Consider the following 18,738-nt stretch of genomic DNA (forward strand, 5'->3'; position numbering starts at 1 on the left):
CCCCTACCTCCGCCCCCGTATCCGCCCCCACGGCCAGTGCACCAGCACCCACCAGTAGCGCTGCATCCGTCACTAACTATACTTCCACAACATTCAATGATAATCTGTAAGTCATTTCACTGTATTTTATATTTATTTCTAGAATTCGCGTTCTTTAAACTTGTAAAAAAGAAAAAAATGTATAAACCTTCTATAACGTGTTGCTACAGTAGCGGTAGCGGCACTATGCGCAGCTGCAGCTCTGCGGGCGGCGACAGTGTGGGCGGGGCGTCGCGCGAGCTGGATGCTGCGGTGCCGCGCGGCGTGCTGCTCGACACCTCGGCGCACCGCGCACGCACCGACCTCGCCAGGCATCGCCCACACGCCCCGCACTCCCCGCACTCGCTCAGCAATGCCAGCTCGGTACTACTACTTTTATCCCTTTTATTACTCTTTAAACGGTTTTCATACAATATGTTTTTAAATAAATAAACTTTGTTTTTATTTTCAGTACGATGGCCTGGACGATTCTTACAATGATTCAGCCGATGAGTCGCTAAGCGAATCCACTTCAGGACCGCCGCATTCCAATGTTACGGTAAGTCAAATACAAAACATACTATCTCTCTTTTTTTTTCAAAAAAAATGAGCAAGATAGCAATACGCTTTTGTTCGTGTGTTTCGATAGTTAACAGAAAACGATATATTGTTATTTTACTTGTACTAGCGGGACACGCGGCAGAGTTGCGGCAGTTCTATCGGCAGTGCGACGGACGACGCGGTGTACTCGCGCGACCACCGCCATCACCCGCTCTCAGGTAACGCCCCCTCATATTTCATATCACGCCCACAACTATTATACACGCAATGTTCTTCAGCTTCAGCATTCTGTGTTACATTAACGCGTTGTAAATCTTATTTACAATATATTTTCTAGGAAAATACGTAGTAATATTTTTAACTTCTTTTTAAGTTATTTTGAAGTATAATAAGATAAAAGTAAAAAGTAACTTAAACATTTTCTCGATCTGATCTAGATATACGTAATTTAATGTTATTTTTCATATATATAGATCTATTATTATTGATAATATCGAATATATTGTAAGTAAGATTTACACGCACGGTAATTATTTGTGATTAATATTGCTTTATGTAACTGATACGTCACGCACAGTGCTTTACAGAGTTGTTATACAAGCTGATTATATATTATTCAAAAATAGCGGGTTTCATCACATCATATTATATGCGAGGGCTTTATAAATTTTGGGATTGCATTAAATAGGAAAATAGATATGCATATTTATATTTAAATAAAACAACAATTTCAAACATATACATTAACAGGGCACGTCTTTTATAGACTTTTATCTCGACCCTTACTTTTATTATATAACCGAGAAAGACGTCGCGATATACCTATATTTTATATATGCAGTAGTGTTTACTCAATACTAGGATATAGATGACAGCCAAAAATTTGGAAGTAGGAGAATGTAGAAATATAATATTTATAAGAACAAGGTCCATATAAGTCCGAATAAGATAGGTAATAGCGAGTAAAGCAGCAAGCGAAGGACGTAGATGTGAGGTAGTTGAGTGGTACGCTACGGTTAGGTCCGCCGGCGTCGCTGGCCGAGCAACTGAAGCAAGTGCTGGCGGAGCGCGAGCGGCGGCTGGCGGGCGCGCCCGAGCCGCACGCCGCGCACCCCGGACACGCCCCCCACGCGGGACACGCCCCTCTCGCCGGACACGCCCCCCTCACCTCGCCACACCCCGACCCCGTGCAGCTCACCAACGAGCTCGTCGACGAGATACGACAGGCCGTCAGCGAAGCCAACGCACGAGGTTTGTATTATACCTACGAATAGCGTTATTACTATCATAGTAATCACTTTTGAACCGGGTTATGTTGTACTTTCTTTTTAATTTCAATCGTAAACATGTCCTATTACACATGACCTTTTTACTTTTGTAGACAATATGAATTAGACATTATAGTACGAACGGTGGATAGAAATTTCAAATTCATTTAGAAATGTGGTTTATCAGTGCCACTAATAATAATAATTTATTTTAGATTTTAATTTCGATCACAGTCGATATTACTTCCTATTTTTTAATGCTTTTAAGTTTTAGTGTAGTTTGCTTTTTATTTGGGTGGTGGATACCATTTTGTTTTTTTATGTATGTTTGTAGTATTTTAGATGTTTTGTTTGTGTTTTTTATTCTTTTGAGTACACTTTAATAACCCTAATACCTAGCAGATTTAATTATTTTATAAATATGTATCTGTGTGACTAGATTTATGTTTATATAATAAAACACCCGTTTTCACTTGCAAAAAAATTATAGATAGATATTTCGACATTGGCTGCGGAATGACAGGAAATTCTTTTTTTTATGACAAATTAACCTATTTCTTAATTATATTATATTATTATTTTACAATATTAGTGATGTTGCTTATTTAAATTAAATTAATTATATCGTTAAATAAAAAGATCCAATAAAATTAATGACAAGTTAGCAATGTTTTGTTTTTTTTTTCTATTTGTTATTATGGTAACGAATTACATGTTACGCACAGATAATATAATTTAATATTAAATGATAAATTGTGATATGGTTTAAAATATTGTTTAGTCTTCCGCTGCCAATGTGTAGGAATTTACAGGTCTCAGTATACACTAGCGCCCTTCACATTTTTAATACATCTAATTGTTAATAGGTGAATAAATAAAAAAAATGTGTAAGATATTAGAGGAAGTGTAAATATAACCGTGTTAGCAAATAACGGGGACACGAACTGTTACCACCCGATGTGCTAATGTCAATAAAACTTTTTAATTATTTCTTAATTTGCTCGATAAATTTGAATCTTCGAATTGTAGTCAGTAAACAAGGGAGTGGGGTGTATTACTTGGCCTATTGTACCCTTATGGTAAAATACAAGAGTGGGTGTAAGAAGGGCGCTAAGAGGTGTATGCCGGGTACCGAGATGAGTGGAGGAGTGGCGGCGAGTGAAGGCTGCGGGTGTGGTTGTAGTGAAGAAAGCTCCGGCTTGTGTAGTCGGCGGCGAGGTGCCGTGGCAGCCGCTGTCCGCCGCCGCATCCGAGGCCAGCCTGTCGCCGCCGCCCGCCGCGCTCGCCACGCAGCCCGTCACGCAGTGGACCAAGCAACAGGTAACAACTACCATATGCCTATCCCAAGTACTCCGAGTCAAACCCTAAATGGACTGATATAAGCCATCATCTCCTTTAAACGTTTTGCAGCATAGACCGTTTATCGTAATAGAATAATGCACAAATTACACACAAGGAGTGTAAAGACTTAAGTAAGCCACATTAACAGATAAATGATAACGGTAATATTTAATGATTAGGTATGGCAGTGGGTATCGGGGCTGGGTGAAGGCCTGGAGCGACACGCGGGTGCATTTGCGTCGCGTGGAGTCGACGGAGCCCTGCTGCTGGCGCTGAGTTCCGCAGACCTCAAGCTGTTGGGTCTGGGCGGCGACCAACGCAGGCGCATGAAGCGCCGCCTCAAGGAGCTGCGCTCCGCACACGAGAAACATCTCAAAGCGCTCAAGAAGGCAGAAAAGAAGGCCAAGAAAAAATAGACACGCTAATACCAACGACTGTTAATGTACTAAACGTATTATAAGAACTTGAAGTACGTCAGATATGAAAATACGAACTATCCAGTTAAGTTAATGTGGTACTGTTGAACGGAAACGATGACTTTTGCTCACTAGTAATCAAAATTTTGCGATTTTCATAATTTAAAGTCTATATAAGGCTCTAGTACTTATATATATTTGAAAAGTACTAATTAATCGTAATTTTCGTGAATTTTAAAAAATATAATTCCCCGATTAGTGAAGCTTAGAGTTCCGAATTACCACAAAATTTACTTAAGCGCTAGTACGCACCAAAGATCCAGTTTGCACAGACGTGAATGTGAACCGTTTTAGATTTTAGTAAATTATCTATCGCATGATGGACGCTTTCGGACTCTTTAGGTCTATATAATCACTAATAAATGTATGTGATTGTATGTCTAAATGTTTCTACTTACTACTACTTAGGAATTTTTCTTTATAAAAATAATAAGCGAAGTAAAAATTATTGGAATTGGATCTTTAGACAGTAATGTATTAAAATTGTGTGGAATTACATTGTAACTTCACTTTGAATAACATTATTGTTAGTTTACGTTAATGACCAATAAGACAATAGAATTTCAGCAAAAGGATTTCTTTTATATAAACACAGTGAAAGATTATATTTCTTGTAAAATATATTTCTTGCCAATTTATTGTAAAGACGTAGACTTTTTACTCTAAAACTTACGAAAATTAATATTAAATAAAATTTAAATTCAGTTGTGCTGTCTGTGTCTATTGATTTCTATGTTTGAGCTCGTGTCTATTACATTTTAATTGTTTATGGTCATCTCATTGGGTCTATGTGAGGTACCAAAAAACTATATTAATCTAGAGATTACTTGATTTCAATAATAAATCGTACCTGTAACAATGGAAGCTTTATGCTTATATTGAATTAGATTAGACAAAGACTTCTTTTTATAACATTATGAACTTTTTATAACTCTGATTCTGTCTGAATTATAAACTATTTTGATATTTTACTATCATATCAATTATGTGTGTTTACCCTAAAAGTGTCCGTGACTGAAGGTAACGTTGGCAGTAAAGCTTTGTCTGATAGAGTGCCATCTGACTTGTAGCTTAGAGTTTAGTGACGTTAGTGCCGCTTCGAACGATTAAACGAAATACGTTGAACGAAATTTAATAAATTATCATATAAGTGATTGGAAGTGAACAATGGTTTGTCGATACGATACGGTGCGCACTGCGCGTGCGCCGACACGCCAAACTGCGTATACAATGCTTGTTCCTACATTTCGTATTTATTGTGTCAGTTTTTTCTTCGAGATTATTGAGATAATTGACTGTTTGAAAAATACTGGCTCAATCTAGTCATAAGATCAATATGTAAGCTGAAATTTATTGACTTACTATATAGCATTTTTTGTCTTAAATACTTTGAAACGATAAGATTATACTATATATTTATGTAACGTAATAGTTATTCACTATATGTGATCGCATATTATAGATCTATAGTCGAAATTTAGTAATTTTCGCATTTATTTATCAGTTGTATTGCACAAAACGTACTTAGTAAATACTATGAACAACCAGTTGCTGGTTAAACTAATATATGTAATAAAGAACATACATAAAGCATGTGATCTCATCATAAGTGTACCGGAATGTGAATATAATTTACCCTCTCGCGCAGTGTTAGAAATAGACCTAATGATCACCTACAACTCTGTTTTAACATTCCAGTAACAACGCTCTCGGATAATCTGTGTGTGTGATTTTTTTTTGATGATTTAGACAAGCTTTTATAGTTTCATTAGGCGAATACATAAATTTATCTAAGTGTTATTCTGTGCATCTGTGTGTTTGGTTCAGTAGCTAATTACAGTGTAAATATAGTCTCGAAGTTAACACGACGAGGGACAAAATACAAGTGTGCTAGATTTCAATGTACGACAGAATGTGCGATGTGCATTTAGGAATATTTATTTCAATTAAGATTTAATATAAATGTAAGTAGGAAGTCCATTAACAATTGCCAAAATCGACGAGTACTTTTAACATTGTTGATTTTTTTTAATTCTTTTTTTCCCTTAAATTATTTAATATTTATTTTGGGACCAAATTAATTTATTATGAACTTACATCTTTTATTTATGTATTTTTGGTGTGTTCAGTTTAAAGATTTTTATTTTATAAATAAATAAAGAAACCAAAGTGTAAACAGCGTAGTTTTTCCTTTCCATAAAATGTTTAATGTTATTATTTACGTTTTGTGAGGTGATAAAAATATAATCTACAGTCGTGAGCCGAGTTTTTTTCTTATAATACAATATTATAAGTAAACCTGTCTTAACAATTTATACTTCCATTAATTTCTTTCAATCTCAGAGGCTGAAATAGTATAGCTTATTATTTTTTTTGTACCACAACAATTTTTAAGTTTAATACCATATTTTACTCGACTTGTAAGGTGAGTTAGCAGTGGCACAGATACAAGTTATAAATAGTAGTTAATCCTATCTCAGCATTCTATTATGATTTTTTTTATGTCTCTAAAGACTACTACTAAAATTCACATCATAAATGAAAAAAATAATTTGCAGGATTTCCTGACAGATATCGGGAAAGGTAAAACTTATTAAAAGCTTGAAACAACATTTCTATAATCTGATATTATAAATAATAATGAGGATTTAATCATAAAAATACAATTCATGATATTTATCCAGTTTTATTTTTCGGTTTCTTATTACGTTTTCTCTTCTTTGATTTTTTTGCAGATGGTGCGATATCTTCATTTTGGTTATCGTCCCCATAGGATATAGTCACAAATGCACCTGGTTTTCTTTTCATTGGTGGTTTTTCTTCAACACATTCAGAATTGTCACTATCACTAGCATTTTTTACTGCATCTTCCATTTCATTTTCGTGGTCTGACTCTTCCTTTTTAACAAGATGGTTTTGTTTGTTCAATGTTATACAAGTAACCCGACAGGAGGCATTGTTTGTACATATTTCTTGTAATTTTTCATCTTTGACAGTCCAAGCTTTCATCTCTCCCGAGCTTGATGCTGAGTACAGAATGTTATTCTCATAGTATAAACATTTGACTCTTTGCTTGTGCCCTTGATATGTTAGGGCTTTACTGTCAGCTACATTCAATGTTATAATGTTTCCATTCTCTAAACCTACAAAAATTCTTTCATCATTAATCCATTGTACTGATGTTGGTTTTGAATTGCAAGATATTCTTTTCTCAATGCCAGCTTTGCTAATAGTCCAAACATCAAGGGTCTGTAGGGACAGTAATGAAAATCTATCACCACCAGGAGAAAACTTGATTTCTGTAGGCAATGTTAATCCTTTACTAGAGAGGTTAATGGTAAAAGCTGGCCTCCCTTTGACTAAGTTCCATGTTCTTAGTGTTTTGTCACCTCCAATACTTAATGCCAATTTGTCAGAAGGATGAACTGCTATAGCAGTGACTGGTTCACCTAAATTAGATAATTATTTAGTTACACAATACATTTTAAAAAAGATTTATGATGTATAAATATATGTTAGAACATTTACCTCCATGTGCTTTTTTCCAAACCTTTTCAATCTGCCAATTCCCAGTCCGGGTGACAATGATTGAGCCATCATCACTGCCAGTCAATAAATGTGTGCCGCCGTTAGTGAAGGCGACGGCATTGATTGTTCCATCGTGGTTCATAAGGACTGTATGTTCCTTACGAGTTTTTAAATCTATCACAACAACCTTATCATCTGTGCCTCCTGAAGCGAGAAATTTTCCAGCAATCGCAACACATCGCACTGATGCAGTATGGGAATGGGTTGCAAAAGTCTGTTTTAGTCGTGTAACCTAGAAAAAGATACATACAAAATTAGCTCTTGAAATATGGTAGAATCGTGAGCGATCTTGATTCAGACTACACTTACGTTGTCTTCTGAGCGTAATGAGTATCCGAGTAAAAATCCTTCGTAAGTTCCTATTACTAACTCGTCCATTGTAAAAGAGTTATTATACGGTATTTATAACTGTACTTTATTTGAAGCTTAAAATAATAACATAACCTTATTTCCACCTTGCTCACGAAACGTCACTTCAACATGTAATCTGACAAGTTAATGTCAATGTCAATTGCAATAGTTCTATTTTTTTGACGTTAAAGGGCAAATCAAAGAGTATAATAAGTATACTATAGAAAGAGCAAATAACTTATTACAAGTTTTTACCTTTTGGCAAACCGGTCAGCCTAGAGGATTAGAGGATAAATTGATCGATGTTTACTGTCTCAAGGTCCTTAAAAAGTTTAAATAAAAGTATTTACATTGCTTCCAAATATTTTGCTTGTTAAAAATGTATAAATATTAAAATAGAAAGAAGTAATTTTGTTTAAAGAAAAAACATCTTTGTGTTCTGGCAACATTGATTGACAGTGTCAAAAAAAGAAAGAAGCTTCCGTAACAGTTTTAGACATTTTTCATAAATATTGCAAATGAATATCTTGTAAGATTGTAATAAATATTTTGTTTAAAGATTGCTTGCACGAAGATATTATCATTCTGGTAAGCACTTAATTTTTAAGACCAGGGTTCCAATGTTGTGTACAAGAACGTGTATCACTATTGATTTGGATTGTAACATTATAATTCATTTTCTCATAGGATTCCCAAAAGAGGACTTATTTAGACATCTACAAGATGGATTTGGCGGAGACAATGAAGAATGTGTTAGCAAAAAGCACTGGCAGTGCTAGTAGTGCGGCGAGCTCTTCCGGAGCCGCAACGCCGCACGGTGCAGAGGGATACGTCACTGAGAAGCTATACATGCTTCTTCAATTATACTTGCAAAATAAAGGCTGGAGTCCCAGTATAGAGCTGTTGCAATGTTTCAGTGACCTAAAAGAATCTTCGATGTTGCCCAGTGCTGCTTATTTACAGTAAAATTTTTTATTTCTTTTCTTGAATAATAAAAATATAAAATTGTCTTAAGACTTAAAACAACTTTAACCTTTTGATGTCTGATAAAATTATAAATGCAACTGACTTAAGTAATTTAATTCTGTGAAAATCCAAATCCGAATTTTCAGAATGATGGCATCTAGAGTTGGATTAGACACACAAGGAAGACTGATACTGCGTGAAAATGGGAAAATAATTTTACCATATGAACATTTTGCTAATGCGGTTATGTTGAAGCATATGAATGGCCCACATGGGTTACATTTAGGTTTGGAAGCCACAGTCAGGGCGGTGAGTGATATACTTCTGTGCATTTACAAATTATTTACTAGTTGTGTGAATTTTAATAATCACAGTAACTAAAATAAATATACAAATCCTTTTCCATAGACCTATTTTTATAATCCAATAAGTCTATAGAATTTTATTTGTTATTATTCAATTCCATAAATTTCTTTAGTCAGTGTATTTTCTTAAACGTTGCTAGAAAATGTATTTATATTTTTTAGGTTGTTGAATCATACACAATAGGAAGAGAACAATTTGGTATGGAAAAAGAATTTATAATAGAGGTGGTTCAGAATTGTCCGAACCCTGCATGTAGGTTTTACAAGAATCAACTGGAGATGTCACAAAAATCAATTCATTTATCTCAGCAGCCAACATATATTCCAGGTAATAAATATGACTAGACATAAGTTTATAAGTAATTAATATTTTCTGCAGTTTCTTATAAGTACACTGGATATTTTCTTTACAGGTTGCTAGATATAATATTAAAATTTGAAATATTGATATATAATTGTAACATTATGTGCGGTGCCTTCTTGGTGGTTAACAATTTATCTCCTACCTTTTTTTGCATGAATTAATTTTCCTCGGGTGCTTCTCAAAGTGTCTGAATCTGGGTATACAAAGTTTATTTTCTGAGACATATAAATGATGATTTGATTTCATCAGAATATAAACAAAACAATCGTACATAATCTTTTAAATCTTAATCTATTAGCTTCAACTGGTTATTTTTGACTACAAAGATAGTATATTTACGTCAAATTGAATAATTATGTGATAATATTGTGTGGTGATTGGGTTTGGGCGTAGACGCGGGCAGTTCGAGCCTGTCCGACAGCCAGGCGGTGGAGCGGCTGCTGCGCGGCTCGCTGCCACAGGACTACCAGCTGCCGTTGGCGCCGCACATTGCCGCTCTCAGTGAGTTACACTACATAACCACGCCACACAAGGGCGCCGCCAACCGATGACCAAGAGCTACTACTATTCCTTAATTCAGAACTGACAACTAGTTTTTGAATTTTCTATGTAGGGATAGTAGGCATTTTTGTAGTTTGTAAACACATTTGTTCAATTTTTTTGGGGCAGAGAGAACTTCCTATTCCTGCCTGGCGACGCCTTTAATGCCACACAGATGTATATTACCTAAGTGTTGTGTTGTTGTTAGATAGATAGTATGCGACATGACTAAATATGTTGACAAATTATTCATCTGTAAATTTTAACAGCATGCCAATATCTGTTTTTCTTTCACTTGCTTGCGATTTTGACTTATTCCATATACAAATATATGTCTCTTATGTCTTCTTCTATTTTTAACTAATGAATAGTTCATCAAAATTGTCTGCATGCTGTATTATTTGTATAACTAATAAGCACATAATATAATATTTGCACAATTGGTTTCTGTGATTCAAACATACTTTTCAATTGATTTTATTGCTTTAAGCAAGCATTTTTATTTTTCAATCATCCATGCAACATTTAAAGACAAAATATACTTTTTTATTTATTAATTATTTCAAGGTTATTCAATTACATAGTCCTAGTTAATGCTTGGTAGATTTGTTGTCTTCAAAAATGAACTTCATAAATAGAGCGTGTTTCCAGGTGGTCTGACAGGGGAGAAGGCAGAGCGGCGGTCGCAGGAGAAGCTGTCGCAGCATCAGCAGCTGCTGCTGCACCAGGGCCGCTCGCTGCACGCAGACAAGTACAGCCACACGCAGCGCTCCTCCGCCTCCTCCCAGTCCAGCCTCGACACCAAGTCCAAACATCATTACTCCGATGAACATAAACTGACAGATTTCTTGAGGTAAGTGTTGGTCTTCAGTTAACAAAATAGCCATTGAATTACAATGATGAAATAAATGAACCCTTTTCTTATAAGAATAGGATGGGAAGTGATAGTGGATAGAGGAGGGGACACATAAGAGAGGGAAATATTTTTCTGTGCTTCTCCTCCTCCACTGATTAAATGAAGGCAACACATCTGCAATTACGGATGTCTAAGGGCAGCGGACGCTTCGCCATTTCGGCTAATTCAAGTGCCGCTTGCTCGTTTGCTACCTTATAATATAAAGAAAAATAATATAAATATCTTAGTGACAATTAAATGATTAGTAAATATAAGATGTGTTTAATGTGTATTTGTTGTCTGTGTCAGGGCGAACTTGGAGAGCCTGGAGGGTCTGTCGGGTGCGGGGGGTGCGGCGGGCTCGGCGGGTGCTGGGGGCGCAGGTGGTGCAGGGGGTGCGGGGGGCGGGCAGGAGCGCGTGGTGCGCGCGTTCGCGGAGTTGGCGCGCAACCTGCAGCGCATGCGGCCCTGCGTGCGCCCCGCCATGTGCAAGCCCTACGGCAAGCAGAGCGAGCAGCTGCAAAAGAGTTAGTTCCAAACTGTCTATCTAAAATGTTAAATAAATTTTTCATGTGTTTGTCCTTTAAGTACACTACACTAGTGGTCTTCCGCGACTCCGTCCGCGCAGAATTATTAGAAAAAACTTAATAAGTATACGTTCTTACGAGACTATGTTCGACATCTATGTTAAATTACAGCGAGATCTGTTGAACCGCTCCGAAGATACCTTTAAACAAATATCCATCCATCTAAAAATTCGCATTTATAATATTAGTAAGATTTGAAATATTGCCATGCCTCGCATAATTTAATATCACAGAAATAGCATTAAGATTTTAATTGGTGTTAACATAGTATTGTTGTATGTGGCAGTCCTGCTGGACACTATCCAGCTGGTGCAGTCGCTGCGCAGCTACCTGCCGCCGCCGCACATACAGGTCACCTCATGGAAGAACGACGACAAGCTGCGGTAACACGGATTTATGTTGTAACTAGCTGTCGCGCGCGAATCCCTCCGCGCGGAATTAAGGAATAACCTATGTGTTCTTCCAGACTATGTTCTGCATCTATGCTAAATTTCATCAAGATCCGTTAAGCCGTTCAGGAGATACCCTCTATCAAAAATCCATCTCTTCATCCATACATGCATTCCAACATTCGCATATTAGTAAGATTAGTAACCTTAATAAAATGGGCCATTTGTCCACGATCCAATACCTCATGTAGCCAGTAAAGTATTTTTGGTATTCTACATTCTTATAGTAATTTTCAAATGAATTTTTCAATTTCCAGTTCTAATAATATGGAGGAGCTGGAGAGCCGTAAGATCGTGAGCGGCAACTAGCCCGCGGAGCACGCCGCGGCGGACTCGTAAGCTGTCGCCTGACACCTGTCACATGTCACCCGACATCTGTCACCTGTCGTCTGACACCTGTCACTTGTCGCCCAAGCGTAACATACAATGCAAAGTGATGTTTTCTAGTAACTTTCATTATAATTTTAATACGGTGGCAGAGTATACAATAATGTGTATGAAACAGTACTATTGGGTTATATTCGTGCAATTTTTTCTATATATATTTGTATGTTTTTGGAGATATCTTGCTCCGGCACAAACTAAATGATTTGTTTATATATTTATCCTGTTTAGTTGTTCGCGATTGTCTATGCTTTCTTGTTGATTTTTTTTATTTAGGATGTAAAAACTATCGGTTGATGATCTGAATTCAGTTTTATATTATTTATCGTTATATACAGTTTACATATGCTTTTCTATTGCTTTTATTATGGAAAGTAATATCATTTATATGTAATTTGTGTAATGATCCTAGTTATTGTAACAGTTTACTATCGTAAGTGCATTATTTACACTGTGATAGAGGTGTAATAGGTAGATTGTAGGAGCAAATTCTTGACAAATATTATCTATTATTTCTTCTTAACTTTTGCTACTTAAATATATCGTTTGAATATTTTCAATCACGCGTGACAGGTCGCTAATAAAATGAAGATCTTAATTTGTTTTAATTAAAAAGTATAAAGAATCAGTCTTGTACTGAATTTTATATATGAACTTTGTACAGTCAGGAGCTTTCGCGGTGCTTCACTTTCAGAGAAATTGCCCTAACAAAATAACCAATGAGTTTCGCAAATAATGGCATAAAAGTAAAAAGCAATTAGTTGTGTACAACTTACCAATTTCTTTTCAATGCTTACGAAACGATCTAACGGCTGTCGGTTTTAAAGTGAAATACCGCGAGTTTCCCCGATTGTACATTGTCATAATTTTAAATATTCCGAATAAGGTATTCCTTCTGTTCAGCATTGGTTAAGCAGTTTGAGGTCGGGCATTTTTGAGTGAAAAGAAAGTAATGTGACTTAACATAGATGTTAAGATTTAAGAGTCTAGAAAAGAAATTTGTTTATAGTGCGACAAACTTATCTGACCCGCTAAGAGGCGGTGCTATCGCGGTTATATATGTAAAAAATATTACAGTACAATAAGTATTCTATGACACTTTTTTGACATTCATACTAGTGTTAGTGAACTATTATCGACGAACTGTTGATGGACAACGATTTCTGACCCGGTGGATCGAACTAAATGATGCTCACTAGCGCCACCTTGTCGATGTCAAAAAGTATAAGTTCCTTGTTGTATTGTATTTTAATGGCATTTTTTTACCTAAGTAGGTTTTATATATGCAATGACAGAACTAACCGCGGTAGCAGCGCCACTAATGGCCACCGGGTCAAATAAGTTTGTCGTTGTCTATGGGGTTGTAATGGCCGCGTCTTGTCATGAGGAATAAAATAAGGAAGAAATGTTAAAGAAGACTGCAAGTTTTTGGTCGTAGATGTTTGTGAATAGTGTTAGGTACTGCGCGTGCAAACGATGGTCTCTTATATACGTATTTAAATTATTAATTAGCATACTGTAAAATTACATTTACAATAGATTTTTCGTCCGCAGTTTTCGTAGCTACGTGTTTTTTTTATAGAAACTGTTTCTGTATTTGAAATGTTTATATTTTATAATAATAATTTAGTTTGTATTTCACACAATCTGCATTCATAATTTTTGGAAGGCTATAATTGGCTTGTGTACTAAGTGAACGATTCGGATGATATTGATTTTCTGGTGATTTTACAAAGATGAAAAAAACTACAGTAATTATTAAAATAATTTAAGATTAATTATATTTTTAGAAATTTATATCATCCGAATTTGACATAACGATGATATCAAACACTAAACAAAAAAGCAAGATGACACGCAATAGACAAAATCATTGTCAGTATTGATATTTTCATAGTTCAAAATTCAGTACTACAACAACACACAGAGACATGATGCTACTCTACAACACGTCGTGACGCGTCGTGACGTCACTGAAGACGCCATGATAGGTTATCATGTTTTCGCGGCAAAAAATTTTCAATCGTATTTTTGTTTTATATTTTTTTTAAATAAATCGTCCATTGCTTTACAGAATAAAACCTCTTTCGAAATGTTGGTACACAAGCCTATTGCGTTGTATATTTGCGGACTAAACTTTGTTACGTACAGTGTACACTGCTTCCACATCAATATTAAAAGGAAACGTCTTCACAACTATTTTAGTGCAATAATTATTAGGCAAAGCCTATTTATGTTTAAAATTTTGTAACTTAGTACAGTAATTCTAAATTAATATACGGATGTGGTAAGATTAAATTAGGATTAGCTTTTATGGGATATTGTTGTATTGCATCACATTTTATTTTATTTTTGTCGTTAGTTTACATAAGCGACGTTTAATTATATACATAGAGTAAATATGTAATGGCAGTTATATGTTTTTCAATAAGGTGATGAGGCTTTCTCTTTTCAGAAAACATCACGTAGCTTAAGTCGGTATTCGTTATCTCTCAAAAAGTATTAAAATTTTTCTAAAAGAATCTCTATATCTGTATTAGGATTAAGATTTCTAGTCAAAAATGGATTTCATATTTTATTATGCGTTTCGAAATTGTATTTTTTTTTAAATTTAACGGAACATTGTCCACGAACTGATCTTAGACGTTAAAGGTTACATCACACTTGTCGCTAGAGCTAAGTGCGCATCGTTTATTTTAAAATTATCTGTGGTATTTTGGGAGGAAATAACATTAAAACAATTAAAAGAACTAAGTTTGGTTATCACCATAAAATTGAGTTTTTAACAACGCAGCTGGTCTGTGTAATACTAATTACTTTCTGTATGTTTTCACTTTTAAAAAGTTTGTATAAAGACATATTGTGATGCCTCAAGGTTAAAGTTAACTCGGCTGTTAATATTTGACGATAGTAAAAGTATTTCCCGTGCGCACTTAGTTAAATGCGTTATCGATTGTATAAAATTAGAATAAGGACTTTTGTGACACTGACATTTGTTCTGTGGATTTGTACTGCCCATTACAGTGCGTCAAGCTCACCTGGCTCGATAAGAAGGCTGTTAGTTGTAAAAAATATGTAATAGGTGGATACAACATAAAATACATGAGAAGACAGATATAGTTTACACCTAAAAGGCTATCTAACCTCTGTTAACATCAAAAAAGAGTCGTAAGATCCTTTTTGTCCTTTTCTATGCCCATATAAATTTTACACATTTTCTGATAGGATTAACCGCAGGTCTCCCACCTCAAGTAGCCATGTTTGACTATACAACAAGAAACTTGTGACTTTTGACATTGGCTGGGGGGCGCTAGTGTGCAGTCATTTTGACTTACGATGACAATGTTTTGATATAAATTGTTTTGGGCAGTGCAAATACATGGTAATATTTTTTTTGTTATTTTGGATACATCTCACTGATTTAAATTATATTTCTTGCTACTTTGTTTCATTTACACTTTGTTGTGACACTAAATGATTTTCGGATTTGTTTAAGATAATTAGATCTATATTACTTTGGATGAGACTTACTTTATTTGTTTCGACTGTAATAATGAGTATTTACTTGTATACAGATTATCTGTAAGGAAATTATTTGTATGTATGATTTAGAATGTTTTTTTTGGCCTTGCCATGTAATTTATTTTTGCCGAAATTATATTTAACTTTAAAAAAGTATAGTGACTTGAAAACAGTGCTTAGAATAAATAAATATATCGAAAACCCTATATTTGTTTTATTGAAATGTCGATTTCGGGATGCAGAATTACATCAGAGACCTCTATATCTGGTCAGGCTACAAGTCGTGGTGTTTTGTGCCTATTTGATTAGGCAAATGTATGTTTTTTGTTTGATTGGTGAACTTTAGTTCAAGGGTTCTATACATTGATTGCAAGTTCATCTATAATCATTTATCTTTCTTTCATTATTATGTAGTTACGTTATTTAAAAGTTTTACTTATTATAGTATGTTTTAACTGCATTGAACTTTGATTTATACTTTTTGCTATCCCTTTAATTATCTCCTTCTTAATTGTGTTATAATAAAGAGACAATATGTTTTGAATCACATTTTATTACATACAAATAGTATACAAATTCTAAAATCTAATTATATAGAAAACAATGAGATTAAAACAAATAAATAGTTTTAGTATAAATGCTATATTTTTGTTTAATATCATATTTGAACTAATTTCTTAAATTAGATAAAATATATTACATAATACCTTTAAAAATTAACATAAATTGATGAAACATTCTGAAGGGCAGTGATCAAATACATTTCAAAATATTTGGTATATAAATATAGTATATAATTTTAAACTGTCACATAAAATTTGATCTAAGTTAGCGAACTAACCGAGTTTCTAAGTTCTGTGGTTTCTGAGGGGTTAGACAAAGTGCATTCGTTTCTAAGCGATTTTATACTGAACTTCAAAATTGTATAGAATTGACGCGCGACAATCACGTGACTTATCTAAAGTTAGTCGATTCTATACGTTTTTGAAGTACGTTATGGAATCGTTTCGTAGCGAATGCACTTTGTCCAATTCCGCTGACACCAAAATATATGTTTGAAACATATTGTCATCTCTGCTTAGTCAAAGTTAATGACAGGGATGACGATATGTTTTATACAGAGATTTTAGCCTCAGAAACCAACGGTTAGTTACACTTATCTATTTGTCATGGCTTACAGTAAAGTACGTTATTATTTATTACACTTAAGGTCTGTTTCACGATGTCGAAGTTAGTCCTAAATATGTTACTTGGAACTTATTTGTCAAATAAACTCTCAAAGCTAGATATTTTGACGGGAAGTCTTATTTATATGTTGGTTAATATATTTTTAGTTAGTTATCCAGCATTCTACTTGGACATTGTGAAACTATGCCATAAAAAGTTACATAGTTCCTTTCACATCTACACACACGTATAATTTTAAATTTGTTATATACCTTTGAAAAAACTTATCAGTAACCGGAATGATTAAGTACATTATAAACATATTTTTTTTATCATCATCGTACATTCATTATTTTTATATCTCAAAGATTAAAAGATAAAATAGCAAAAAATCGAAAGTATCGCTTATTAACTAATGGAATATCAAATTGCAACAACAAAGTTTGTGCTAAAGCGTTCAAATGTTTAAAATTTGACTACATAATTAGTTCCATTTAAAATAGACATAAATTCGTAGCGTTTTAGGAACAAGTAGCATTTCTTAATGCATTAAGAACAATATAAAAAAAGTAATTCGATGTGATTCAAGCGATGTTTAAAATTCAACTAAAATTAATTAAACGTAATGAAAAATCTAATTTCATTGTTACATTGGCGTTGCCAAACAAAAGCATTCATCAGAACACTCTGTAGGTCAGGTCTTATATTAATGAATTAGTGCTTTAAAAAATTAGAAACTTTTTTGGGAAACCGTGTATGGCTTTGATGATAAACTGTAGACATAGAGTCGGATACGGAAACTGAATTAGAACTTAATTTTAATTACAAATAACCTATCGTAGTAAATGCAACTAAATAAATCATTGTGTTCCTCCAAAATACCGCAAAAGGTCAAAAATTTAGTCGATGACGATCGATGTCAATTCACATAATATCGAAACAAGCTCACGATTTAATATCAATGGGTTTGAAGACGTATACGGAGTCATCGAGCCAGTAGTAGGCCTGGGCGAAGTCGCCCTCGCACAGGTAGGGCGCGCGGCTCCACGCACTCAGCTCGAACCCCATCTCCCGCATGAAGCTCACGAACGAACTCACCTGCTCCTCAAACGTCACGCCGGTAATGGGCAAGCGCTCCGTTGGCTTGTGGTCCGGGGTTACTGAAATTGGAAAGTATAAACGATGCACGAACTAACTACATCTGCCCTTTAAGACGTAATGTCGTGGAGAATATAAAGGTAGTCGATAGTTAGTAGAGATAGTTTTTATTATTAAACTAATATTGATTGTATTGTGCCGTACCTTCTACGTAGGGCTTGTAAGGCAGGACTAGGGCGAGCAGCAGGACGCCGTGCGATGCGAGGGCGGCGCGCGCCTGACGCAGCATGCCGCGCGGCGCTGCGCACCTGTCCAGCAGGTTCAGCATGCATACGCACTCGAACTCACCCCCTTCACACCACGACTCCGTATCGAGCAACCTGAGCACACCTTCGCATTAGAACCCGTGAACCCTGGCTGCTTGGCTAGTTTTGCATATAAAATGTAGAGTTTATCCAGTAACTCACGTGTATCCTTTAGTCTTGAGCGCCTTGCGCATGCAGGAGGATATCTCAGTGGCGAGCTTGTCGTCGTAGAGGTGCGCGAAGCGGCGGCTCACCTCGCCGTCGCCGGCGCCCACGTCCACCAGTCGACCGCCGACACGGGCTCCCGCCGCACCCAGCAGCCGCCGCGCCTGCGCACCGGACAGCACGAACATCGAGCCGCGTCCCAGCCATCTGCACATGGTGTGTGTCAGTTCATCAACTGCCGGTCGATACTACCGCAGTGTTTCGGCTTCTAATTTGGGAAGAAAAGATAACGAGAAGACGGTACAACGACTTAACTACGTGACTATAA

The 18,738-nt window shown here is 35.6% G+C and overlaps 4 protein-coding genes across 6 annotated transcripts in view; 2 read left to right on the forward strand and 2 right to left on the reverse strand.

Annotated features, from left to right (window-relative positions):
* Positions 1-6: 6 nt before the first annotated feature.
* LOC106121223 (uncharacterized) lies at positions 7-4,305 on the forward strand. Its single transcript, XM_013316765.1, has 7 exons — positions 7-106; positions 210-402; positions 491-577; positions 707-797; positions 1,600-1,830; positions 3,031-3,167; positions 3,368-4,305. The coding sequence occupies exons 2-7, from the start codon at positions 226-228 to the stop codon at positions 3,602-3,604; spliced, it is 960 nt and encodes a 319-aa protein (XP_013172219.1). The 5' UTR covers positions 7-106; positions 210-225; the 3' UTR covers positions 3,605-4,305.
* Positions 4,306-6,334: 2,029 nt separating this feature from the next.
* LOC106121029 (p21-activated protein kinase-interacting protein 1-like) lies at positions 6,335-7,738 on the reverse strand. The gene is made up of 3 exons (XM_013316509.1): positions 7,562-7,738; positions 7,193-7,484; positions 6,335-7,113 (listed from the first exon to the last, which is right to left on the reverse strand). Exons 1-3 carry the CDS (start codon positions 7,628-7,630, stop codon positions 6,341-6,343), a joined length of 1,134 nt encoding a protein of 377 aa, XP_013171963.1. The 5' UTR covers positions 7,631-7,738; the 3' UTR covers positions 6,335-6,340.
* Positions 7,739-8,087: 349 nt separating this feature from the next.
* LOC106121380 (uncharacterized) lies at positions 8,088-14,197 on the forward strand. 2 transcript variants are annotated; one of them, XM_013317036.1, is made up of 9 exons: positions 8,088-8,191; positions 8,291-8,565; positions 8,716-8,878; positions 9,097-9,262; positions 9,692-9,799; positions 10,490-10,691; positions 11,043-11,260; positions 11,607-11,703; positions 12,027-14,197. In XM_013317036.1, the coding sequence occupies exons 2-9, from the start codon at positions 8,327-8,329 to the stop codon at positions 12,076-12,078; spliced, it is 1,245 nt and encodes a 414-aa protein (XP_013172490.1). In that variant the 5' UTR covers positions 8,088-8,191; positions 8,291-8,326; the 3' UTR covers positions 12,079-14,197. The 2 variants fall into 2 exon arrangements, with proteins under 2 accessions (XP_013172490.1, XP_013172491.1); XM_013317037.1 differs by lacking the exon at positions 9,692-9,799.
* Positions 14,198-17,165: 2,968 nt separating this feature from the next.
* LOC106121340 (methyltransferase-like protein 9) overlaps positions 17,166-18,738 on the reverse strand; it is a 40,252-nt gene continuing 38,679 nt past the window's right edge. For both annotated transcript variants that reach the window (XM_013316966.1, XM_013316965.1), the window contains exons 3-5: positions 18,408-18,617; positions 18,145-18,320; positions 17,166-18,002 (exon numbers count right to left, since the gene is read on the reverse strand). In XM_013316966.1, coding sequence (XP_013172420.1) covers positions 17,788-18,002; positions 18,145-18,320; positions 18,408-18,617 — 601 coding nt within the window. In that variant the 3' untranslated portion in view covers positions 17,166-17,787. The remainder of the gene's footprint in view (positions 18,003-18,144; positions 18,321-18,407; positions 18,618-18,738) is intronic.

This window comes from Papilio xuthus, unplaced genomic scaffold, assembly GCF_000836235.2.
Source record: "Papilio xuthus unplaced genomic scaffold, Pxut_1.1 DF826945.1, whole genome shotgun sequence".
In the NCBI taxonomy this organism is placed as follows: Eukaryota; Metazoa; Arthropoda; class Insecta; order Lepidoptera; family Papilionidae; genus Papilio; species Papilio xuthus.